Below are 27,026 nucleotides of genomic sequence, written 5' to 3' on the forward strand. Positions count from 1 at the left end.
AGACTCCATGTTCAGTGGGGACTCTGCTTGAGATTTACTTGCTCCCCCCACCTCCCGCTTTGCCCCTCTCCCAACTCGTACACGCTTGCTTTCTTGCTTTCAAATAAATAAATGTTTTAAAAAAATGATTTCCTCTTGGGGCGCCTGGGTGGCTCAGTGGGTTAAAGCCTCTGCCTTCGGCTCAGGTCATGATCCCAGGGTCCTGGGATCGAGCCCTGCATCGGGCTCTCTGCTCGGTGGGGAGCCTGCTTCCTCCTCTCTCTCTCTGCCTACTTGTGATCTCTGTCAAATAAATTAAAAAAAAAAAAAAAAGAAAAGAAAAAAGGGATAACTTCTGAAGAGCTTCAAGAAATGTACATATATATGTGTTTAATGAAATGTTATCATTTTAGTATTAGTATGTTGGAGTTTATCCCTAATATATTCATTTAGACCTTAATGGGTAGGAAGACACTTGTGAAAGTTTTTTTGTGTGTGTGGGACTCCTGGGTGGCTCAGTCAGTTGTGTCTGACTCTTGGATTTTGGCCCAGGTCATGGTCTCAGGATTGTGGGATTGAGACCCATATCAGGCTCCGTGCTCAGCTGGGAGTCTGCTGTAGATTTTCTCTCTCTCTCTCTCTCTCTCTCTCTCTCACAAAATAAATCAATAAATAAAATCTTAAAAAAAAAGTTTTTGGGTGTTCTTACTTATTCACATCAGTAAGTATATTATCTCTACTTAAAAGACTCTTGCAGAATTATTACTTTTTTATAGGGAAAAATGCTAAGTATGGGGCAAAAGTCTGTTAAAATTAATGATTCAGTTCTGTTCTGGATTACTAAACCACTAACAGCACACACATATCAGGCACATACTACAGACAAGAAGTTTGGCAAGAAATTACTTGGTGCCACAGTGGGGAACACACTCCTGTGACAGATCATCCAAGCTGTCACGATAAATTCAACCACCACCAGAGGACAAAACAACAAATCTAAGACATGGTGAGCTATTCATATAATTTCAGTATTTTACATGTATACTTTTTTGCTTTACGTCTGGTGACATTCAAAGAGTATCCAATCATTAGGAAAGCACAAGGTCAGATGTTATTACCTTCATAAAAGGGACACAATTAATTAATTGATGAGTGTGTCATTCAGGGAATTTTGGCTAATAAGTCAATTCTTTGATGTCCCCAAACAATATGGAATAGAATTACATGATCATTTACAAATGTGTTGCAAAGTGAACATAAAATTAAGTAGGAAAATTAAAACTGTCATATAAATCAGGCTTGGATGGGGAGCTCACTTGTAAGAAAGTAACATAAAATTAATTAAATATCACAATATCAACCCCTATCTTTTGGTAAAATATTTCAGCCAATTCAGAATTATAAGATTGGGGTGAATTGCTTTTTTGGTAATCTCTAAATTTTCTACAATAAGTATCAATAAACTTTGTGATAAAAAGATTATTAAATAAACTCAAAATGTTAGATGAATACCAAATTCCTTTTATCTCCTTTAAAAGGGATATTACAATGTTACTGTAAGAAAAGAACCATCAATCATGTAGTAGTACTAAATGTTCCCATATGCAGAACAAGAAGCTTTTTGGCTCTTTGGAAAGATACCACATAAAATTAAGGGGGAAAAAAAAATTAAACAATGTGAACAATTCCTAAAATAGCATCAAATGCACCTCCTATTCTCATAACTTCAAGAAGGGCTGCATAAAATACTTACATGCAAGTGTTATTAATAGCATCATCTGGGCAGTGTCCTGAGCAATAGCACTTTAAAAAAGGCAAGGTATCCTCTGGTGCTAAGGTTACTCCATTTTCTGATTTTTTCTGGTCAGAGTCCGATTTCATCCCAGTACCGTGGAGCATACTGTCTAGATTCTGCCCTGTATTCAAATATGAAATTTGTGAATAAACCATTTCTGAAAAGCTAATTCTTTCATTTCAATTTCCAATGAGAAGTTTCTAGGTTTTCTTATTACAGTATGGCAGCTACTGTGTTTAATCAAAAATACATTTCAATCATACATTTAAAATTTGTTAATAACCTATTGTGCACAGAAAAACCATCCCAGGTTTTGTGAGACATACAGAGAGGACTGTGTCACAAATTTTGCACAGTGGAAGACAAACAATGTGGCAAAGGTAGAATACTGTCATGACTTGTAAGAAAGGTGCAAAATGGGAAGCAATTTCAGGATGTCTGAGATTGTTTCCAATCATTAAAAAAAAATACATGAATTATGGTTCTTAAACTCCTTGGCTCAAGACGTGGGACTAGCTTAAAAAACAAAACAAGACAAGTCCTTTATTTGTGCCTCTAGGTGGAAGTGGAGTTACTAAGCATTTCGTTTTGGACTTTACTTGCTTAAGTAAGGGAATTGTGAGAGCAAGGAGACTAATCATATTATCTGGTGCCTTTTATCTCAAGGTCATTGGTTCAAATCCAGCCTATGCTGCCAGAAACTGAAGGTTACTGCCGGGCAGTAGTTAGCTTATGAAAATAGAACTGTGTTCTTGCATTACAGTCAAGTAGCCTCAAATGACAGATACTGTCATATCTGGTACTCAATCTTCCAGGCTGAAAGCAGAACAAAACTAAAATGTTTCAGTAATTCCCCGTTCCCTCTGAATCAACTGAAATCGGCCAGCCTATTCCTGGAGGGCTGACCTCCAAAATGTAGAGCCAAACAGGTATAAAATATTAAGAGAACTGTGTATAAACAACACTTCATTATAAAAGTTAGATAAGTGGCTCAAGCATAATGTGGACTTGACTTTAAATTTAGCCATACGGGAAAAATGAACTACTGAAAAGAAAAAGTAACACACAAACACATACTCATAACAGGAAAAGAACGTCCTGCTATTTTTTTTTTTTTAGTGACTCCATGCTTTGAATTTTAATAATCTTCATTTAACCCTTTAAATTGATAAAAAGCTTAAAGACCTCATTTACGTTAGGAACATTAACTGTAAAACGTAATAAAAAGGCATGGTGGGCAAGAACAGAAGAAATCCAGTAGGTTAAAAATGAGGAGACCTGTTCTGTGGTCTACTATGGTCCTATGATGGTCTCACCACAGTTTAGCTGGCTGGATAATCATGGACCAGCCATGTCACTTCTCCAGACCTCATTTACTTAGTAAGACCACAGAACTAGAGGCCACCTGAATTCTCCTCACCAGCTTTAAAATCCACTATGATAACAGAAGGAAGCATTAATCTAAGCATGGAGAACAAATGGTAAATAATATACTACATGCAATTAATTTTCAAAAATCTAGTGAAACACAGAAAAAGTGGTATAGTGTGGTAGAAATGACATGGAAGTAACAGTGTGAAGGTAAGGGTTCAAATCCCAAATATATCCTAGGTGTTATTCTCCAAAGCTCTTCTATCTCTAAAATATGGTGATAATAATTCCTGCTCAATTCAACTCAAGGTTATATATAGACATGAATGTATAATAAAGGGCTTAATTACATATAAAAAAGGGTATAAACGAAGAAATTACTTAATAACAAAGAGCACACTAAAAGATCACCACTGCCTAGAATATTCAGAGTTACAGCATAGTTAACACACATAATTTCCCAAAACACTATCTGAATTTAGGAAATTAAAAACCCTAATTATAATAATTTGCACCTGGGGTTTATATTACCTCAAATATTTATTTAACAAAATACTGATTAGAGGCCAGCTATGTGCAAGCAAGTTACTGAATGCTGGAAACTGATCTGGTCCTTGAGAAACAGGGAAGGGCAATAAGACATAAACACACACACTGTGAAAAGTGATATAATACAAAGGTAAACAAAGGAAGGCGCCTGGAACACAAACTCGGCCTAGGTGTCAAAAGCAATGAAAACTAAGCTGTATCTTAAAGTTGTAAGATTTCCCTAAATAGAGGCACGGATGCAGAGAAAAATAACAAAGCAACAGCTTCTCTGCACTATCTCCCTAGGTGACAGCACCCATCCCAAGGTTTAAACAAATCTCTTTGTTGATGGTTCCTAGATTTACCCCTCCAGCCTTAAACTGCTGAAGTAATCTCAAAATTAACTTGTCCAAAATGGAACTCACTGACGTATCTCTCCTCAAACCCATCTCCCAAGTCTTTTGGCCCAACCTCCAAAATAGATCTCAAGTTTTTCCAGTTTTTTCCAACTTCACTGCTATTACCTGGGCCCATCATGCCGTGCCACTTCTGACAGGAATCTCCATGCTGACCTCCCAACTTCTGTTCCTGGGCCCTCCCATCCATTTCTTACACAGGAGCCAGAGTTACCTTATAATCATAAATCTGATCCTGTCATGCCCCCCCTGCTTAAAACCAATTAATGACTCCATATGCACTCAGAATAAACTCCAACCTTCTTCACCACACCCACCGCCAGCAGAATTTGGACCCTGTGTACCTCTCCAACATCAACTCACAGCACCTACCCTCCACCATGCGTAGGCACTTTCTGTTAGTTCCTACAATATGCCAATCTCTTTCTACTCACTAGTCCTGTGTTTACAAAGCATAAAATTATGAGGTCTGGGTGGGCTGAAGCTATAGGTTGTATTTCAAAACAAATACATGCAAAAAAATATTTAAGGTTTACATGTTCAAGTGTAACAACTGAGAAAAAACTAAATATATATAAATACAGAGATGAATGGCTAAAAGAGACAAATGACTATATATAGACACGTTTATACCACCTTTGTCATTAATGGCAATTTTTGGCATCAATGATTTTACCATTTTTTTCCTGACTAAATAATTTTTCTTGCTTTCCCAGCAATCTAGGGGCTTCCTTTGTACGAAGCAGAGAAAGTCCTCCCCCGTCCTTAAGGCACAATGTCTAGAACAGGAATCAGAAGGCAAATGGTAGGAGAGCAGGAGAGACCAATGAGACATCAATGGGACATCAGTAACAATTCTCCTTAACCTATGTGCTTTGGAGCAGTGATTACTGAAGGTGATTTCCAAGCTGTCCTTCTGAATGGGAGTTTATATAGGACTTATCCAATTTCTTCTTCATCACTGAATACGAGGTGTGTTGGGCACTGACAATTTCTCTTAGCTACTCACTGCTAGACCATGAAGAAGTCCACGTGAACCTGGTAGACAAGGTTACATACTACCCAAAAGTCCTGAATGAGTGGCCGAGTGCATTAAGGGGATAAACCTCTGGGTTATACATACATGTATACCTTTGAGGAGGAACTGAATGTTTCCAACAACACGGGCACTTTCAGTATATGCATGCAAGAAGGGTATGTATGATGTAAGGTGGACAGATGTGATACCCTGCAACAGATGCTGTTAGGCATTCCTTCCCCCTTTACCTTGCTAGCAACACACACACACCCTTTTTTAAGTATTTGCTCCCTCCTCCATGTGATTCAGGGAAGCACAGCCCTACCCTCAGTAGAGACAACTGTTTTGTCCAATCCAACAATTTTAGTTCCACTCCCCTTGCCACCACTTACACAAGAGGATAAATTAATTCTGCCAATAAAGTGACAAGGAAGTCTGCTAGAAGAGGAAGGGGGAGGAAGAGGTGAGGTGCCTGGGGAAAGAGTTCTTTTCCAATTAGAAAGAGACATGAGAGACATCCATTTGTCTTCTACCGAATGCTGCCAACTCAAATCTGCCATATCTACATGGGATCCCTGGCCCCAAAGCAGCCACACTGCGGCCATGAAGTGAGTTAACCTAGGGCTAAATTAATAGGTGGAGGAGAACAAAGTTGAAAAAGAGAAAAAACTTGATGAGCCAAGAAATGGACTTACTGAAGTCCCCCTACCTTCAGACTTCTTGTTTTGTAATACAACATTTTCCTTATTGTTTAAGCTATTTTGAATTGGGGTTTTTTGTTGTTGCTGTTGTTACTTATAGTTGAAAACACCTTAACTGACAGAAGAGAAAGAATCTGTTCCAGACTCTCTAAGTTGACCAAAGGATATCTATTTTCCCTATCTTCCTGTCCAACTCTTGATTCTGTCTGGTGGGACATGTGTCCGGCCATAGGCAATGGACTTACATTAATCTAAACTGACTGTCACAATTCCGTCTCCCAGTTTTTCAGTAGCCCTAGCAACTGTTTCAGTTTATCCAACAAAACATGATAAAATCTGCGAGCAGAAAGTTGGTTTCTGGGGACATTTTGCTTTCCTGAAATAACATCCAGTTGAAGTCAGTGCTGACCCTTTCCTCATTTTTCCTTCATCCAATGCAGATAACAGCAGTCGTTTTGTAACCATTAGGGAAATGTCAAGAAAACTACAGATGTCAACCCTGACACCACTCAACTACTGAATGAGCAAACTGCAAATATCTACCATCTACATCAAAAAATAAATCTATTTGTTTAAATCACTGTTAGGCAGTTTCTTAAAGCTAAAATCCATTCCTAAAACTTGTGACCAAGCCAAAAACAAGAACTAAATAGCAATTAATGTTAACATTAGGTAACTCATTCTTTGTTCCAACCATCTCAATGTAAAGGACTTAAATCTTTATCAAAACATCTAATGCTCCAAAAATTCCTGTTTACATCTAGGATACATGTTATTATTTCTATTTTACAACAAGGAGACCAATATATGAAGAAATTTACTTTCCCAAGACACAACTGAAGCTAAAGTTGAAGATAAAGTCAAGTTATTTCCACTAACATCACTCTCTGGTCCTTAGTAATCTCTAAGAAGTAACATTTTCTTCTATATTGGTTTTTCTTTTCTTTAAGACTAAATATTTTTATCTTCTTTTTGAAAGGAAATGTAACATATTTGGCTATTCATCACAGAAACATAATTCTTATTAAGATTTTTCACTTACACCTGATAACTATTTACCAACTCATTTCATCTAATAAAAGTTTAATTATAGTACAGTTTGAATCAGGGTAGGGAAAGAATTTTGAATTATATTGCCTTGTGTGATCTACACAGATTTAAAAAAAAATTTAACATCAAATACTGATTACCTGGGAATAAGACAGCAAATATGCTACTATTGATTTAACTCATCTTCAAAACTATGACAGCTCTGGCTGATGCTGCTCAACAAGACATATACAAGAGCTGTTAAATAAAGGTATTTTATTAAATAATTTGGTATTTCACCAAAAGTGACTTTTAGAAGAGGGCTTTCTGTATTCTGAGCAAGAAAATACTAAAGGTATTAATTACACTTAAAATAAAATATGAAGCTACAGATTTTATCTTTAAAATGAAAATGTCATGGGCACCTGGGGTGGCTCAATTGGTTAGGTGTCTGACTCTTGGTTTCAGCTCAGGTCATGATCTCAGGGTCAGGAGACTGAGCCCCACATTGGGCTTCATGGTCAGCAGGGAGTCTGCTTGGGATTCTCTCTCTCTCTGCCTCTTCCCTGACTAGTGCGCACACTCTTTCTCTAAAATAAATAAACACCTTTTAAAAAGGATTTTATTTACTTATTTGAGAGAGAGAGAGAGAACATGAGCAGAGGGAGACGCAGAGGGAGAAGCAGACTTCCTGCTGAGCAGACAGCCCGATGCGGGGCTCGATTCCAGGACCCCAGGATCACAACCCAAGCTGAAAGCAGTGTTTAACCAACTGAGCCACCTAGGTGCCCCTAAATAATTTTTTTTTTAAGATTTTATTTATTTATTTGACAGAGATCACAAGTAGCCAGAGAGGCAGGCAGAGAGAGAGGGGGGGGGGGAAGCAGGCTCCCTGCTGAGCAGAGAGCCCGATGCGTGACTCGATCCCAAGACCCTGAGATCATGACCTGAGCCGAAGGCAGTGGCTTAACCCACTGAGCCACCCAGGCGCCCCTAAATAATTTTTTTTAATGAAACTGTCAAAATATTTGTGCTGTTAATTCTATTTCTTACTTGTAGATATTAATCTTTATTACTGTTAATGAAACATTATGAAAGAATCTGTGATGACATAAACTTAAGAGGATGAAGAGATCCAATAACTTTAATCTAAACTTAAGAGAATGAAGAGACCCAATAACTTTAATCTAAAAACCTTTTGCAAAACAGTACTATCTCTTCAGTTTGAAATAATGTCCTAACTAAACCATCTGGGAAAAAGCCCATGTGCAAATATAGCCCATCTGATCCTCAGAGTCATCACAGTAATTTCCTGTTCGGGAGTTCCAAGCTGTGAACACAAAATTACAATGTTGTTCATAAATAAAACTTTGAGTATTCTATGAAGAAATTTTAGTATTTAGCACACACACAAATGCAACTTACCTTTCTAAAGTTTTTTAATGATGACAAAATGATTTTTTAAATTATTTACATTTATTCCGTATTGTATTTTAAAGGAGAAAGGAATTTTAAAACTAAGTCTTGAGTACCTATTACCCTGTATCTTAGTCTTAACTAGTGACAGATACTTCATTTTATACTTTCTCTCATTTAATCCTCACAAGACTTAATGTTGCATATCATAATATCCATGTTATGGATAATAGAACAGATTCAGAGAGGCTGATTTTAACAAATACTTGACAATGGTTCTACCACAGTCAAGTTCAAAATTATTTGGCATGTACTTATTCTTTGCCTTTTTACTTAAAAGCTATGCTGGCAATACTGAGCCTAACTGTTCAAAAAGGGACATGAGTCGAAGGAGCAGTTTCAAAAATGAGTGTTTTAAACATAGAAATAAATTAATGAAAAAGAGAAGATTACTTAAATGAACACTGATTTACCTTGAACATAATAAGAAATGATGAACAGATAGGCTCCCAATAATTTGATGTAAATATACAGCTGAGTCATTGTTCAATTTTAATGTTTCCTATATACTGTCACCTCTAATAACTGGTCCTGTTATGTCACTATTTAAATGACTTTTATCCAAATGATTTTCTTGCAAAAGGTCTCAATCACTTGACAATGACTTCAACTTCCACTGCTTTCTCTTGATTCCTATAAAAATACAAAAAAGATAATGAATATAACTGAATTTGGAAAGTTTTCAAAACTAAGAGAGAAAAACAAATGCTTAAACATACTTTTAAATAATGAAATACATTTTGGGGTTGGAGAGAGGGAGACAGAATTGGGAGAGGGGAAAAGGGAGAGAATCTTAAACAGGCTCCGCGTCCGGCATGGAGCTAAACATGGGGCTCAATAGCCTAACTCTGGGATCATGACCCAAGCTAAAATCAAGACTTGGAAGCTTAACCAACTGAGCCACTCAGAAATGAAATAAATTTTTAAGGAATAAAGCTATCTTTATTTCCAACAACAAAAAGGTACTGTAATTCAAAAGCTTAAATAATTCAGTAAATAGGTTGCCACCTCTCCTGATCTCAGAGTAATCATATGTAAAACAAGTACACTAAATAACCCCGATAGTCTTTTCTGGCTGCTCTAATTATTTTATTAGTAACAATTTCTAAATATATTAAGAATAAAGCAGGAAAAAATGAATTTAAAATACGAAGCTATTCATCAATAATCTTTCAAATCCCAATAGATGTGATAAAAACACCTCAAATCTTTGCAATAAATAATTTATTCCATAGAAGAGAAAGGCTACCTAGATAATCACACATATTTAAATATGCAGTATGCTTCATCATTAAAGCAATAGAAATATATCTTAAAATTATTTTCCTAAAATATTGCAAATCTGACTTCATTAGTATAAAATTGAGCGTTTAATATGGATGATGTGAAACATAACCTCCCAGGTTAAGATCTGGCAACTATATAATAGTTGAAATAGGTAACAAAAAAAACCCGACTAGTTCGTATATAGATGAATATAATTCTATTTTTCTCCCATCGTACTGGTTCAGACAATTGATTTTATTGATTTCAGCCTGAACTATTCCTGAATGAAAAAGATTTTATTTATTCTTGACACAATTACCCCAGCATGATTTCTACCACAAACAACCTGAGCTTTCTATTTTATCGACCTAAGAATTTTTCACTTTACTTAGCTCTTCAAAGGCACAGTATTGAGGAAATACAGTTTATAGAGTGTCATTTATATTGTGCATTTTAATATGGCTGACTTCTAAAATCTTTACAATTTCTCACTTCTCTCCTATAAAATTAAATTGGTTCCCATCTACATAATGCTGAGAGATTTAAGACGTAAAATCTAAAATAATTACAGAAAACATCTATAATGTGACTTAATAGCATTTCCTGGGAAAACTCCCTTCTTGAAATTATACAACTGTGATTCCAGGGATACTCGTTCCAGGTTTCAAACTCAAAAGCAGTTTGCAGTATAATTTCAACCCTGCTCTCCCGTCACATTTCTATTTGCTTATTAAGTATCTCTACTAGAATTACACACCACTCGTCTAAATCAAAAGCATTAACTTTCCTTCTGAACCCTCTAGGCCTGCCTCCTTCTGCATTTACTATCACAGAGGAAGGTGATGCCATCTCTTTGGTCACCCATGGCAAAAACCCTGGCATCATTTCTGCCTCTCTTACTAGCTCCCCACCCTGCTCCATACTTCCACTCACTTTCACTCACCAAGAGCCCTTTCTGAGTACATATGACACATCAGTGCAAGGTGCTAGAATACAAATATGAGTGTGACAGTCCCCGCTTCACGTAGCTCATGGTTATGGGCAGGAGACTGATTGCTCTGACTGGTTCCCTCTTCCAGACTCATTGTTTCCTCATCGATTTATTTAAAGCTGGTATGTGGTCTAGTATCACTAGCAGGACAACCAAGCCATCCTGCAGAGCAGCTGAGACTCTAAGCACCTGCCACAGTCATAGTCCCTTTCACAGGAAGGGGATTATGTGTGATTCTTCCCCATAAACATCTGTGACTGCTATGCTGGGCACAAGTTCAAATCCTGATCTGCCTGAAATAAGTAACCTGACCTCTCTGGATGATTTCCTCATCTGTAAAACTGAAATTACGTTATTAACTCATCATTACTTTAAGAACTAAATGAGGTAATAGCTAATACATATTTACCTCTAATTATGTACCAGCACCATTACAAATGCTTTGAATATAGTATTTATTTATCAGATCTTCACAACCACCTTATGAGGGAGGTGAGATTATTATTTTAATTTTACAGATGAGGAAACTGAAGCAAGCACAATTTAAGGCATTTACTGGTAAGCGGCAGGGCTCTAATTCTACTCAAGAAGCTCAGAGTCCAGAGTCCATGTGTTAACTGCTACCCCAGTTGTATGTAGGTCATACAATGTAAATTACGTATCATAAAGTAGGAGAGCCTGGTATAGAATAGGTGCTCAATAAAGTTTCCTCCTCTCATACATATTTATGTCACAGGAAGTAACAGGTGTGATCTATAACAATCTGTCTTCAAGAAATTCTGATAGCCAAAAAAAGCAGCTATCAGCCAACAGAAGGCTAAAGGTAAAAATGGCTTCAATTGCCTCATTTGTAGTCTAACAATGGAAAAGCCTTAATCTTTAAAAGAAAAATGTTAGGTTTTAGCTGACTACCAGCTCCATATGCATCACTGCTTATGACAACTGCTAAGACACGAAGGCAGCCTTATCAAGCAGGGATAGAGGCACACTGCTATAATCAAAGAGGGTAACCACCTTCTTCATTCCACCTGGTCAGGCCTCTTCAACACTTCAGAGAGGAATGACAGGAATGCAAAGAACAGGGAAATGACTACAATTGAGATTACAACTCAAAGATCGGGGGCCTTTGCTCACAGAGTATCAAAGGAACAAATTGAGAATGCACCTCTGTCAAGGACATGACAGACATGACGGAAAGGATTGATTCATTAGATTCCTTCTAACGCTGAAGTCCTGCGGGGACAGTATTCTTGCCACTGACTATTAATTTATTTCCTAAATATTTATTAAGTACCTATTATATACATGATTCTGTACTAGACACTGAGAATATACTGATGATGGCAAAATGGGCCCAGCCCTCACGGAGCTCACAGTCATTAAACAAGACAATTAAGATAGTCAGGCACTGAACAAGACAGTACAAATCATATGTAATCATAACTTGTGCTAAGTGTAAGGAAAGAAAAGTGCCAGGTCCAAGAGAGGCATGGGGTGGTGACCTAATCTCATCTGGAAAGATGAAGGGAAGCCATGCTAAAAAGCGACATTTAAGTTGACATATGAAGAATTAGAGTTAGCCAGGTAAAGAAACAGGGGTGAGTTCTAGGCATAAGGAACAGCCTATACAAGGATCTTGAGGCAGAAAAGAACAATGGAAGAATGATATTTCTGGAATGGTGAGAATAAGGGGTAGTTGGTGGGATATGGGCTTGAAGAAATAGGAAAAACAACGACAAGATCAGGCAAGAGTGTATGAAGAATATGGGATTTAAGTCTAAGTGGGATGGGAAAGCAATTATCTGGTGTCTATATAATGGACTGAAGGGGAAAAAAAGCCGAAGCAAACATACCAGTGAGAGAGACAGTGTAGTAGTTTACAAGAGGGACAATGGTGGTTAAGATTTGGGTAGTGGTGGTATAATGGACGGGTTCAATGTATATTTCATAAGCAGATTTAATAGGGCTTAGTATTGCATTATATATGGGGGTGAGGGAGAGTGAGTGTCAAAGAAGATCTCCCATTTCTGGCATAAGCAATTACTGAAATAAGGACAAGCAGATTTTGAAAGGAGCAAGGAGAAGAGATCAAGGGTTCAATTTTAGACATTTGAGATTACCCAGAGGGAATGTCTAATGGGCATGAAGCTTAAAGGACATTTTAGGTACTGAAGATACCAATCTATTACATCAACAGTATAGAGTATTTGAAGCTATGGCTTTGTATGAGATGGCCTTCTAAGAATGAAAAGAAAAGAGGGCCCCAGAACACCAACATTCATTTAAAAACAGGATTAATAAAAGCATTAACACCACATATCTTTATTTGGCATTCACTAATAAAATAAGTTCATGGTCTAGAACCGACCGTGTACAGTATTAATGTAGCGTATATTAGCACAGTTGGAATATAAACCACTATTCACAAGTGATACTTCTTCACAGGTTAAAAAAAACAACAATCTACCAAAAGAGCACTGCGGTAATCTAAAACATGTCCACGAATGCTGTGACAGTACCTTCAACAGGAGGAGCCTACTTCCCGGCCTAGAACTCCCACTGGTTTTAATGAGTCACTTCTAACAAATAAAATGAGATTGTGACCACAGAGTGAGACTTCAGAGACTAGATCATAAAAGGCAATTCTGATTCCACCTTGTTCTTTCTTGAGAAACTCACTTTGAGGGAAGCTAGCCACCATGTCATCAGGACACTCAAGCAGCCTTACCCCGAGGGCCATGTGGCGGGGAGCCAAGGCCTCCTGCCAGCAGCATGGGAGTGAGCCGGCTTGCACATGGAGGCTGCAGCCCCTGGGAGGCTTTCAGGTGACCGCAGCTTCACCAGCACAATTCACGAGACTCTATCCCAGACCCATCCAGGTAAGCCCCTGGTGGATTCCAGACTGTCAGAAAATGTGGGAGATCATAAATGCTTGTTTTAAGCTGCTAGGTTTTGGGGTAATTTGTTGGGTGGCAACAGAAAACATTCACTGCTATATAATATAGTCATTATAAGAAATCTGCGATAATAATAAAAAGCCTAATCACTGTAAGTTATTGTACAGGCAACCAAAAAACAGAAGTCTAGAAAGCACAGTCAATTCAGAGCATAATAGCAGAAGTATAAGATAGTCACAATGCCCAAGGAACTAACTGGTAAATATAAGTAACACCTTTCTTTCAGAGGAGTAACCAAAAGTATGCTCTTTCCTTTAAAATTATCTGAACAAATAAGGTTCAACTTGTGGGAAGAAAACCATCGCTAGTTCTACTTTCTATACTGTTAAACACATGCCCTTTAAGGTATGAGTTCCAGAAAGATGACGTCAGTTTCATGTTCTAGGTAGAACAATTTTATGTTCTCATATAATATCCTGGCAAATTTAAGAGAGTGAATTCTGATGTCAGTCTACTGGTTTCAAGTATCAGCTCCAGCATTTATTGCAATGTAATTTCGGAGAAGTTATTCAAGCTGTCTAAAGTCTCAGTCTTCTTAGCCACACAATGGGAATGATAATACTAACCCAAATGAATTAACATCGTGCTTCTTAGAATTAATCATTTGTTGTTACGGTTGTGATTACTGTTATTAATAATATAAATACTGATGACTTTCCCTCTATTTGTCCCATCATATTAACTGTTTCTGTGATCATGACATAGCAAAACAGTAGCGATATTTTGCAATCACATTCCTGAAACAGAGTATTTTATAATTCTAACATCTGAAAATAACAGATTTTAAACTCCTAGGGATAACACATTGGAATTTTTATATTAAATTTAAAATATCTAATCTTGGAAAGCTAAGGATATAAGGAAACGCAGACATCTGAAATTGCTACATGATCAAAATTTCAAAATGATGCTGGTGTTTAAAAGTTATTTTAAAATATTTATTTCAAACAGGCATTGAAATATACTTTCCATTACTACATACATAGATCGCTGTTCCTTCTTTAGGAAAATAATCTATGGCAACTTATTCAATAAATTATAAATAATTTCTTTTTAAATAAAAAATTACAAAGCTTGGTAAACAGAAGTAAGGCTGAACCAATAGTTCAGTCACAATAAAAAAACAGGAAAAGGCTGAAGTCAGCTGAAAAAACAGATGAAAGTCATTCTTTCCTCTTCCCGTTAAGCCCCCCACCCTTAATTTTTACTCTCTAGTAGTGAGGTTTGGGAATTTTCAACAAGCTGGCCAGCTGCCAATTCCATGAAGTAGTGAGGAGAAAACTCCCCCTTCAGGGGTCCCTCCCCCTAGGCAGCTCCAGGCGCCTGGCCTGACAAGCTTTCTGAGAAGGACTAGACTCACTGCAGACTTTCTGGCTCCACAGCCATTGTTTGCGTGGCTGCTTTGCTCCTTATCCAGAGCTTAGATTAGCATAAGAATATTGTCCTTTCTCTTAACCAGCAACCCATCTATCTATTCCTTCCCCACTTCGAACCATCTCTCCCCCATCAATCCCTGAGCTAATATACACATAGACAACTGTAGTAACACTGCTCATGGCTATTTTTATATCAGTGTGAAAACAATCTCATCCAAATCTAAACATAAACCCTTAAGAAAAAAACATGCTTAAATAAATAGTTATGTAAGTGTATCTGTGGTAATACACAGGAATCTCACCAAAATGTCTGCCTTGGGAGGCTATGCTGTGAGAATCTGTGAGGGTGACACATTCATAATGAGGTCTTTTGGAAAGTCTGAAAAAGGAGCAAAGAGAACCAACCATCTCACTGAATTCTGAATTCTGATCTACAAGGGATGGAGAAGTTCCACTTTATAGAGACATTTCTAATTGCCATGTCTTCAACACCTTAAGGTCACTAATTTCATTGTCACCACTGAAGTTACTTCCTAACTAGACTTAACCTTTTCCCAACGCTCAATTATTTATTCAAAGCAACTTTAATGCATTTAACCTTTGTATTTCTGCTTAGTCGTCCCCTCTTCATTCAAAACCTTTCACTTTCCTTCTGGGCCAACGGACTATTCTTCCCAATACAAGTATGAATTCTTCCAGGAACAGAAAGGCAAACCAAACAAGCACAGCATTATACATTGCTGATGCATTTATACTATTACATCTCACACCTGGGCTCAGTATCAGATGCACAATAAATGCTTCCTGGTTTACAAACTTATTTTTTTTTTAAAGGAGATCTATTTTCAACCATTCAACTTTGTACTACAAATCCCCTAACCTAGTTGGTCCAAAGGTTTTTTTTGTTCATTTATTTCTATTAAATGAAAAAGCTCGCAAATAAGACCAGATTAGGCTATACATCAATCTTTGGCACGACTGCGCTCAGAAGAGAGTCTTACTGCCAGCTGTCCATAGAGGGGTCTGGGTGTTGTTCTGTCTCTCCTCTGGAATAAGCACAGATGACCAAAAAACAAGCGAAGTGAATCAGTGGTTGCAGAAATGCCTGGGAGGAGCAGCGTTTGGTCGTCCCTGTTCAGGTGTATTAGGGGAAACGGTGAACAATACTACCTGTGTTTTCTGCACAGTATTTTTACACAGATAAAATCAGTATGAAATGGCAGTGAAGAGTTCAAGGTCTAGCATACGACAGATCTAGGTCTTCTATATAGATTAAATGAGAGAAACTCATAAATATTATTTAGTGATAACTTTAGGTTAGCATTGCCCGTCTTTATAATTTGCAAATTAGTTTTATGTGCATTAAACCATCTGTATGACCCTTACAGTAAGTAAAATTATTCCTACTCTGACAGAGGAAAGACAGGCTCAGAGAGCTAAAGCGACTTGAATTTCATATAGCTAGCGACTTAGGGAACAACTAAGCCCCAGGTCTTTGAAGCCCAAGGGCCGTGTTTTATCGAATCGGTACATGAGTAAATCCATCAAAGAGGAAACAGGAAGTTATTTTTTATTGAGCCACGTAAGATTTTACTTCAACTTGACAACTCTGCAAGGAAAAAGTGAAGCACAGCCGAGTTAAGAAACTTGCCCAAGATCACACAACCAGTTAGAGTCAAGTCTGGTGCTGACAAAGCCCAAATTCCACCCACTGCTGCGAAGTCAGTAGGAGGCAGGTAATGAGAAAAAAAACCCTGAAAGTAGTATGCTCCTCATTATACACCGCTGCTCAGATAGGGGAAAAACTCTCGATACTCTACTGTGCGACACTGAGCTGGGATAATGCTAACAGGTCTTTTCACCAGCTAGCTCCCTCACAGGCTCTGCTAACAGGGGAAAGAGAGAAAGCTGGAAGAGGGCGAAGGGACTTGCTTCCTCCGGACTCTGCTGCTCCCAGTCAGCCGTCTGAGCCACACCCTCCGCAAAGGCAGCAGCCAGTAGGTTCTAGTTTCCAGCTTCCTGCCACACTTCCAGAACCAGGCTCATGGCCCACATTCTGACCCAGGGGTGCCAGCACCTCAAAGTCTGAGAGCCTGGCACCTCAGGACCTATGTTCCGAGCTCCTCAGGGGCCAGCCGCAGCTGGGCTCTGAGCTGCCTCCACAGGGGCACACATTCTCCAAGCATCTAGGTTCTGAAACCTCAGTCTCTTCAGGGTGGTAGCTGCTTCCCACATGACCATTCCTGCTTAATCCCAGTGTTTCGTTGGCTTTTTCAATTCCCTAACACCTTTGTAGTCAATTCCCTATATCAAATTCTTCCTGTGAAAACGGCCACTGTGGTTCCTGACTGGGCCCTGATTGATACAAATACTTCAGAAAACTGACCTCAGAGACTGAACAGACTACACACACACCACACACATTTTTATATGTATTTACTTCACTAAGCAGAAGCCAACAACATAGGTAACATTTCCCAAGTGCTTAGAAACTGCATTTTAATATATGTATATTCAAAGAGTTCTAAGATGTTCTGACCTCAGGAATGAAATCTTCTAGACTCAGTACATTTCATTTCTTCTCCCACAAATAATTATAACCTATCCAAGTTAGAAGTTTGCTCAGGTTTGGCTGGGCTTCCTATTCTAACCTATGTGACCCAAAGTCAAGATGCCTAAAAGAATACCAAAATTTGGTTCTCAAAACAGATTTCTCATTTCCATAAGCAAGATTACATGTAATCGAACAGTTTCTGGGTTAACTCAATAAATAGCTGTGGCCAAAAAACTAATTGAATTGCTAGATCAATCTTTCAGTGGAATATATCCAACTTCTAGAACTAAGGGGGGCGGGGAGAACAAAGCAGAACTTCAAAAATAACAACAAAAAACTTCTACCCATATTTCACTCAGGAAACTAAATCAAAATATGTCTGTATTTATGCATTCAATATGAAAAATCAACCTTTCAAAAAAAGTCATGAGCTTTCTTTTTTTTTTTTTTTAAGATTTTATTTATTTGACAGATCACAAGTAGAGAGGCAGGCAGAGAGAGGGGGAAGCAGGCTCCCTGCTGAGCAGAGACCCTGGGATCATGACCTGAGCTGAAGGCAGAGGCTTTAACCCACTGAGCCATCCAGGCGCCCCAGTCACGAGCTTTTGCAAGTGTGTCCCTCCCTAAGAAGATCTGGAAATATGCGGGTGACTTTTTGGTTGGTGAAAAAGGACCAAAATAGAAAACGCAATATAATATGCAGGGATGAGCCCTCAAAACAAAGAGCTGTCTCAACCAAATGTCAATAGTGCTCTCCTTGTTGAGAAATACAGATTCTTGACTAAATGACCTGACTACTGTTTTTCATTATCTAAAGGCTCCTCTGTGGTTCTAGATATCCAAGATGCAATAGTATTAGGCCTTTAGGAAGAAAAATTACCTTGTTCGAACTAATGTCTAAATGCAAATTTTACTTACACTTTACTTTTTTTCCCTCTCTTTTGACCACTTAAAAAAGACTCCTATTCTTGCTGTATAAGTACCTGCATAAGGCAAAAACAGCTGAAAATCAGTTTCTTTTCACTTTTTTCTCTAATTACAATTAAAAAAAAGATTTTATTTATTTATCTGACAGAGAGATAGAGATCACAAGTAGGCAGAGAGGCAGGCAGAGAGAGAGGAAGGGAAGCAGGCTCCCCACTGAGTAGAGAGCCCGATGCGGGGCTCGATCCCAGGACCCCGAGATCATGACCTGAGCTGAAGGCAGAGGCTTTAATCCACTGAGCCACTCAGGCGCCCCTCTATTTACAATTAAAAAAAAAAAAATCCAGAGCACACAGGTTTCCCTGAAGCTCCGGAGTAAAGACTCTGTCCCAAACTAAGCCACTCAACATATTCTATCCTCCACGCCAGAATGAAAAGTTCAGGGGAAAGCCAGTCTAATATAGTCTCAGGACTGTGGCTAGGCCTGCAGAGACACCGTCCCTCTTTCAGACTGAATAGGCCCAAGAAAACAGCTGCCCAAGAAGCTTTTGGCAGTTATGTTGGCACCAGAAGGGGAACCAGAAGGCAGAGCCAGGAGACTAAAAGAAGCCAGGTCCTTACAGCCATCAGTGAGCAGCAACCTTGCCCGAAGCCTGAATAACAGGCACTTTTCAGTTTACAGTCAATAAATTCCCTTTCATTTTTTAGGTCACAAGGAGTTAGTTTTTCCTTTAGAACCAAAAACATTCCAGTCGATAGGAAGGTTTAAGAGAAAGGAACACTTAAGTATTCTGGGTTAGATTAGCATAAAGTGAGTAACTCTGAATAAACAATAACATAGACAGGTATGAGAATTAAAGATAGCTCCAGTAGTATACAAATTTACCTAATAATGTGTCCAGCAGCTACATAATTTATTACTCCTGGTCTTTCTCCTCTTACCCTCCAAATCTGCTAGCCCCTTCAGTCTTTCCTACCTCAGTTAATGGCCTCTCTACTTTTCAAGGATCTCAGGCCCAAAATCTTGGGAGTCATTCTTGGCCATTTCCTCCTTCCTTCTCATATTCCATATCCAATCTCTCAGCAAACCCTGCTGGTTCTACTTTCAAAATATACCCGGAACCTATGCACGTCTCACCACCTCCTCTGCTCTCTGGTCCAAGACACCAACACTGTTTGCCTGGATTACTGAATAGCTTCTTAACTTGTCTCCCCACTTCTACCCTTGAATATATACTATAGTATATACAGAATATACTACAGTATACTCTCAACACAGTAGCCAAAGTAGTGACAGGCAGCACACTAGGTCACATCACCCCCTCTGCTCACAAACAGTAAGAGCTGAAGTCTGTAATGGCCCGTAGGACTCCAGCTCCTTCACTCCAGCTGTACTGGCCTCCTTGTTCCTGACACATACCAGGCCTGGCTCTGCTGCAGGACCTTTGCATATATGGGTCCCTCTGCCTAGAACATTCCTCCCCTAGACATCTGTATGATTTGCTACCTTACTTCTTCCAAGGGCTTACTCAAATATCCCTTTCTTATTAACAGTGTTCCTGCTCACCCTATTTAAAACTGTAATCCTATCTTCACCCCTGGCACTCCTAGCCTCCTTCCCTGATATGTATCTATTTTTTTTTTCTCTTCAGCACTTGTCATCCTACAATTTGACATACAATTTACTATTTACTTTGTTTACTGCTTGCTACCTGCTCTAGAATGTACGCTCTATAAGGGCAGGGGTGTTTTTGTTTTTTTTTTCACTCTGTATTTCTAGCACCAAGAAGAGCTTTTGGCACATAGCTGGTACTAAATAAATATTTGCTGAGGGAATCTGAATATAGCAGAAGGAATTAAAACATCATGCCAAATTTTTTTACTTTTATATACAAATGAGACCTTCCCAAACAGGCTGTACTGTGGATAAACTATTCAATTTCCTTATCTCAACACAACTGAAATGATACAAAAACCACACCACTTCCTCCTGCTCACTTTGAGCCCTGACTTGTGTCAAGATCCTGTGAGGAAAATTTTCCACTCTTTTCACTGCATGTACTCGAGTATGAGATATAAATTAAAAGGTCTTAATAAAGTCTTGTATAAGTAAACATAATGTCTCAAGGTCTAAAATATTGCTTAAGACAAACAATGGCTTGGGTTATACTTTGACAGTACCACATAGTTAAAGCAAGTTAAATAATTGTGGAAATAATCACAGACAAAAAGAAATACAGCCCTCTCTTTGGTACAAACAACATGGTCTGACAAAAGGAACTTCAAAGGACTATCTAAACTCAACTGCAATATTTCAGTAAGGAGGCACAAGTAAAGGTTCAAAGGTAATATTTATATGTAAATTGTAAGTCAGCAAAGGCCCTGAATAAGACCCGAGGGTGTTACAATCAGATCGTTAGTAATTCTTCCCTGTATTTAACCACAAACTACAGGAAACTAAACCTTGAGAAATGTAGGTCTACAAAAGAACACCCTCAAGATTACAAATTCCAGTTTATTAAATGGGAAGCAGCACTTGGAAACCCAGGAAGCGCTTCTGGCCTAAGGACAAAACATTACTTTTCATTTTGTTTCTCGGTGTCCGAACATTACCACCACTAAATGTGCTGGTTTAGAGTGCTTTGCTGAAGAAGTTCTATGGCATGGGATGTACTTTTTTTTTCTTTTAGTATCTTTCAGCTGAGATACTTAGTGTAAATACCTACCAACGTACACGTTTATTTTTAAAAAAGAAAAAAATAAAACAAATTAAAAAGCAAAAAATAAAAAGGGGCGCACAGGTGGTTCGGTCAGTTCGGCGACTGACTCTTGATTTCAGCTCAGGTCAAGGTCTCAGGGTTGTGATTGTGAGTCCTGCATCAAAAAAACACATTTTTTTTTTTTTTTTTTTTAATAAGGAAAGGATAATATATAGCATAGTCTTTTAGGGGACCTAAGAGTTAGTTTTAATTCTGCCTTAACCAGCTAGCTGATCCTGGCCAATTCACTTCCCTCTCTGAGCCTTAGTAATACATAAACCCGAATAGCTGCTTCTGTTGTTGCTTGAGCAAATAAATCTGCAAGGCAAAAGTCCAGAAGTAGGATTCTGGCTCTACTTGTAGTCGTGGTAGATATTTTGGTAATTTCACTGGAACTGTACCATTTTGTACTTCCAAATACAACATTGATATATGGACAATTTTTTAAAAAAAAATAAGGACAATTTTGGGGCGCCTGGGTGGCTCAGTGGGTTAAAGCCTCTGCCTTTGGCTCGGGTCATGATCCTGGGGTCCTGGGATCGAGCCTCACGTCAGGCTCTCTGCTCAGTGGGGAGCCTGCTTCCTCCTCTCTCTCTCTGCCAGCCTCTCTGTCTACTTGTGATTTCTATCTGTCAAATAAACAAATAAAATCTTAAAAAAAAAAAAAAAAATTTTTAAATACTCCTGAAGGACACAGTATACACTTTAACACAGGGAAAGACATAGCACATTAGGTATAGAAAGCCTCAATATCATGTATGTCAATTCCTCCTTAGAAGTTCCCTTCTAAGTTTGCTAAGAGTTTTCAACACAAATGGGGTTCAATTTTATTGTGTTTTTTCTCCATCTATTGATATGATCAGTGTTTTCCTCCTTCAATGCATTAATGCATAATTTAATTAGTAATAATCCATATTAGTGGAAAAATTAATCACAATAATCCATATTAAGAGCTTTCTTAAAGAGTAAACCATCTGTGGTAGTTCTTAAAGATGTCCACAAATCTTTTCACATTTTTGAAAGTGGACTGTATGATAGATGAGTGTATGCTATATTGGATAACTCCCTGTTAACAAACAGCAGAAAGTGAAAGTGACAAAGTATGTGCTCTGTGAGTAGTCTTAAAAGGCAATGCAGCTTTCTCTTTGCTCTTTCCTGGGTCATTCAATCTGGGCTGAGGAACTGAGGCCTCCCGCCAATAGCCATTTGAGTGTACCACCTTGGAAGGAGATCCCCTTCCCACCCCCCAATCAAGCTTTCAGATGAATGTAGCCCCTGCTGACATCCTAACTACAATCTCTTAAGATAACCTGAACCAAAATCACCCAGTGAACTGCTCTTAGTGTCCTGGTTAAGTTTTCATTGTTTCAAGTCCCTAAGTTTTGGGATAAATTGTTATGTAGCAATAATTAACACACTATCCTTGGATTCCTGGGATAAATTCAATTTTGTCATTATTGAATAATAAATTGTCTGGTCTTTGTCCCTAGTCCCTAGAAGGGAACCCCTAAAGTAAATCTTTGGAATGTCCCAGTATTAGCAGTGTCTTTGTTATGCACAAGTCTTATAGATCATACCTGATTTTATGACTCAGAATGGAGGCTGGTCACCAAAATGGCCAACCATGTGATCAGAGGGTTGGAGAGGGGACAAGGCTGAATACTGAGTTCAATTATGTGGCCAATTATCCAACTACACCTACACAATGAAACACCATTAAAAACACTATATACCATAGCTAAGTTTCCTGGTTGGTAAATATATCAATGTTCCAGGAAGATGACATACCCTGATTCCCAGGGGAGAGGAGGCTCCCCATCTGAACACTCCCAGACCTCACCATATGTGTCTCTTCATTTGGCTGGCCCCAATCTGTATCCCTTAGAATCAAATGATCATTGTACATGTACCAATTTCTTGAATCCTGTGAGTCATTTTACTAAATAGTCAAAATCTGAGGGGATCATGGAATCCTTCTGGATTTGCAGCCAGTTTGTGAGAAGTCCAAGTAGCCTGGAAACCCCCAAACTTGTTACTGGCATCTCAAGTAAGGGTAATCTCGTTGGTGACTGTGCCCTTATATCTGTGGGTAGGTATTATCAGAACTGTACCACAATATTGTAGATACAATTGTTTAAATACACTCCTAGATTTGTCTTGCTAATATTTTGTTAGGTTTTGTATCTATGCTCATAAGTAAGACGTGCCTATTGTATTATCCATGTCTAGTTTTGATATCAAAGTTATACTAATCACATAGCATAAGCTGAGGAACTTTCCCTATTTTGCTGTTCTCTGGTACAATATATATAAATTTGCATATATCTACCACTAGAGTAGTTTGACAAAAGTCAGTCTTAAAATCATCTGGGCCATGGAGTGTGTGGTTTGGCTCAGATGGTGAAACACGTGACTTTTGATCTTGGGGCTGAGTCCAAACCCCAAACTGAATGTAGAGACTACTTAAAAATAAACTCTTTAAAAAATAATAAAATCATCTGGGCCAAGAGCTTATCCATGAGTACATGGGAGGGAACTGTCTTTCAGTATAAATCAAATTTCTCTAATAATTATAAAAAAATCCAGGTTTTCTATTTAGTCAGAGTCAATTTATTGTTTCGTTTTTTAAAAGAAAATTGTCATTTTATTTAAATTATAAAATATACTGACATGAGGTTACTCAAGGTATTCTCTTATTTTTAAGAAAAAAAAAATCTCTTCTATATTTGAAGTTACACTCTCCCCTTTACATGCCCAATACTATGTGTGCTTTCTGGGTTTTTCTTGATTGTTCAAATGGTTTATCTTATTAGCCTTTTCAAGAACCAATTTTTGGTTTTCGTAATCCTCTCTTATGTGTCTTAAAAATATTTTTTCCATTAATTTCAAACCCCAATTCTATCACAGATTAGCTAGAAGCTTGCAGAAGTTTCTCTCTGTGCCTCAGTCCTCTCATCTATAAAATGGGAATAATAACAGTAGTCACTCCACAAGGTTATAAAGATTAAATAAGATAATCCCTGTAAAGCATATGGAACAATGCAAGGGCTAGACAGTGAGTGTGGAGTTTTTTTGTTGTTGTTGTTGTTTTAAGATTTATTTATTTATTTATTTATTTATTTATTTATTTATTTAAGAGAAAGAGCACATACACATGTACAAGGTGGGTGGGCAGAGGGAGAGGAAGAAACTCCAAGCAGACTCCCAGCTGAGCACAAAGCCCAACACGGGACTTTATCCCACAACCCTGAGATCACAACCCAAGCCAAAACTGAGTCAGACACTCAACTGACTATACCACCCAGAAGCTGCAGAAATGCTGGCTTTTACCTTCATTATCTCTCTTGAATTTATTCTGTTGTTCTTTTCCTAATTTGTTAGATGCTTAGCTTATTAGTATTTTTAATATGAGTATTTAAGGCTTCAGTGTGTCAGGCAAGTATTAATATCCAAATTTTCTTTATTGTTTAGTTCTAGGTATTTTCTGATTTGTATTGTCATTTTACTTTTCACCTTTGGGATTATAGAAGTATGTTTTTAAATTTACAACCACAGATTTGTATATACTGTTTGTTATTCATTTTTTAAAAGATTACTTATTTATTTGAGAGAGAGACCAAAATAGCAAAGAGAGCAGGAGCTGGGAGGAGAGGGAGAAGCAGGCTCCCTGCCAAGCAGGGAGCCAGATGTGGGGATCAATCCCAGGACCCCAGGATCATGACCTGAGCTGAAGGCAGATACTTAAACCGACTGAGCCACTCAGGCGCCCCTGTTACTCATTTTTAACTTAAGTGCATTTCTTGGCAGAAAATATGGTTGATATGATTATTTGGAATGTATCAGAATTATTAAATATTTTGAAATGTATTAGAATTTGCTGTACATCCTAGTAAATGGTCACATTTAATAAATGTTAACGTCTAGAACAAATGAACTTGTCATATTCTCTGCTTAAAAATCCATGAATATTTGCATTTTAATAGGGTGGAATTACCAAGACATAAGAAGAATTGTTAGAACCTGGCTTCTGCAGGGTTTTCTAACACCATCCTCCCACTCCTCCATATCCTTACAATGCTCCAACTATACTGAAATCACCGTAGCACTCTATCTTCACAGGCATTCCCCCAGACTTCCATTCTTCTGCACAGCCTCTGGGCTTTACCAGGTTAACTTTAATTCATTCTTTTAAGACTTGATCTATGAGTAATCTTGGCAGGCAATCCCTGATCCTTATTCATCAGGCTGAGAGAGGTGGCCTATCTCTGTACGGCTGGTGCACCCAGAACATGTACCATAGCTGCTTCACGGCTCTTGGCTAACATTCATTTAAAAATTACTTATTGGGGCGCACCTGGGTGGCTCAGTGGGTTAAAGCCTCTGCCTTCGGCTCAGGTCAGATCCCAGGGTCCTGGGATGGAGCCCCGCATCGGGCTCTCTGCTCCGCGGAGAGCCTGCTTCCTCCTTTCTCTCTCTGCCTACCTCTCTGCCTACTTGTGATCTCTCTCTGTCAAATAAATAAATAAAATCTTTAAAAAAAATACTTATTAATTCCTTGGTATGTGCTCTACACTTCTTGCACAACAGTAAATGAAGCAGATATAACTCCTCCTATTAAGAGATATACATTGTCAGGTGATATCTGGACTTATCTTGCAGCTTTTGTAATCTCCATTTTCTGGCACATTACTAAGCAAAGCAATACATGTTCAATAAATGAATACAAAATATATTAATATCTTAAGGGAAACATAACTGAGGAGTTAAACCCACTACAAAAACCACATATATATTCTAACATTCTTTAGAAGTATACTGGCATCTGAAAATGCCTCTCCAAACCTTACAGTTTTAGCCAGTAACTACCAATCCAAAATCTCTATCCAAGTACTAGCTCATGAACTTCACTCCTATTATCACCTCTGGTGACTCCTAGGTATAGGAGAAAAGAAATTTAGATCCAGGTCCTGAAACAGGGAACCTTAATATACTCAAAAGCCCTCTTCTTAAAATATTTCTGGCTTATTTCATGTTTTGAATTATCTTAGCTCTAAGTTCATTAGGTTTTTCTTATCATACTTTTTTAATAGTATGAAATAAGAAATTTAATATAGTCTACCTACTTCAATATATTAATTCATTTAATCCTCTTACTAACTTTATGAAGCAAGTATTCTCATCATGAATAATTTTACAAGAATAAATCTGAAAATAAAGCAGTGTATGATTTTTTTTTTAGAATGGTATTAAATACCAAAATTAATTCAAGAGGAAGTAGAATACCTAAACACACCAAGGTGACAATAAGAAGTAGAGGTCACCGTACTGGAAACGGGCTGGCGGGTAGTAAGAAGGGCGGAGGAGTGGGATGGCAGTGAGGAGGAACACAGGCTTTGGTGTATACTGTTCAAGATTTTATATAAGAAGAGCTCATCAGATCTCCTTATTAGTCCCTTACAAACAAAGAGCAGATGGGAGCAAGCAAGGGAGGAATATAAGAACGGAAGAATAGGGAGGAAACAGATGAGCTCAAGAGTTAAACTGGAATTTCTGAGATACCTGGATTGGAAACCACATTACAAACAGGTGAAAGTGTAAGACACTAGAGCAGGAAGGAAGTACTTGAGATGGAGGATAAGGATAGGAATTGAAACGTCACTACAGAAGATGAAAAGATGCTGCTGAAATCCGGTGGCATGCTCTGCCCCACAGTATCACATATAGCTGTAGTAACACAAACGGCTACCTAAACCTGAAAGTACCCAACACAGAGAATGATCAAATAAGAAAGTCAGGAGCGTACCCGCCAACTTCAGTTAAGAAGAATGGATTATCAGGGGCACCTGGGTGGCTCCGGTGGTTAAGTGTCTGACTCTTGATCTCAGA

At 38.2% G+C, this 27,026-nt stretch overlaps 1 protein-coding gene across 2 annotated transcripts in view; it reads right to left on the bottom strand.

Annotated features, from left to right (window-relative positions):
* The window catches only part of BMPR1A (bone morphogenetic protein receptor type 1A), a 135,352-nt gene that overhangs the window by 23,415 nt on the left and 84,911 nt on the right, over nucleotides 1-27,026 (bottom strand). The window contains exons 3-5 of one of the 2 annotated variants that reach the window (XM_032838305.1): nucleotides 15,206-15,282; nucleotides 8,727-8,946; nucleotides 1,733-1,895 (exon numbers count right to left, since the gene is read on the bottom strand). In XM_032838305.1, coding sequence (XP_032694196.1) covers nucleotides 1,733-1,895; nucleotides 8,727-8,796 — 233 coding nt within the window. In that variant the 5' untranslated portion in view covers nucleotides 8,797-8,946; nucleotides 15,206-15,282. The remainder of the gene's footprint in view (nucleotides 1-1,732; nucleotides 1,896-8,726; nucleotides 8,947-15,205; nucleotides 15,283-27,026) is intronic. The other variant, XM_032838304.1, reaches the window with a different exon arrangement.

Source organism: Lontra canadensis, unplaced genomic scaffold (assembly GCF_010015895.1).
Source record: "Lontra canadensis isolate GAN:19392208 unplaced genomic scaffold, GSC_riverotter_1.0 scaffold3, whole genome shotgun sequence".
NCBI lineage: Eukaryota > Metazoa > Chordata > Mammalia > Carnivora > Mustelidae > Lontra > Lontra canadensis.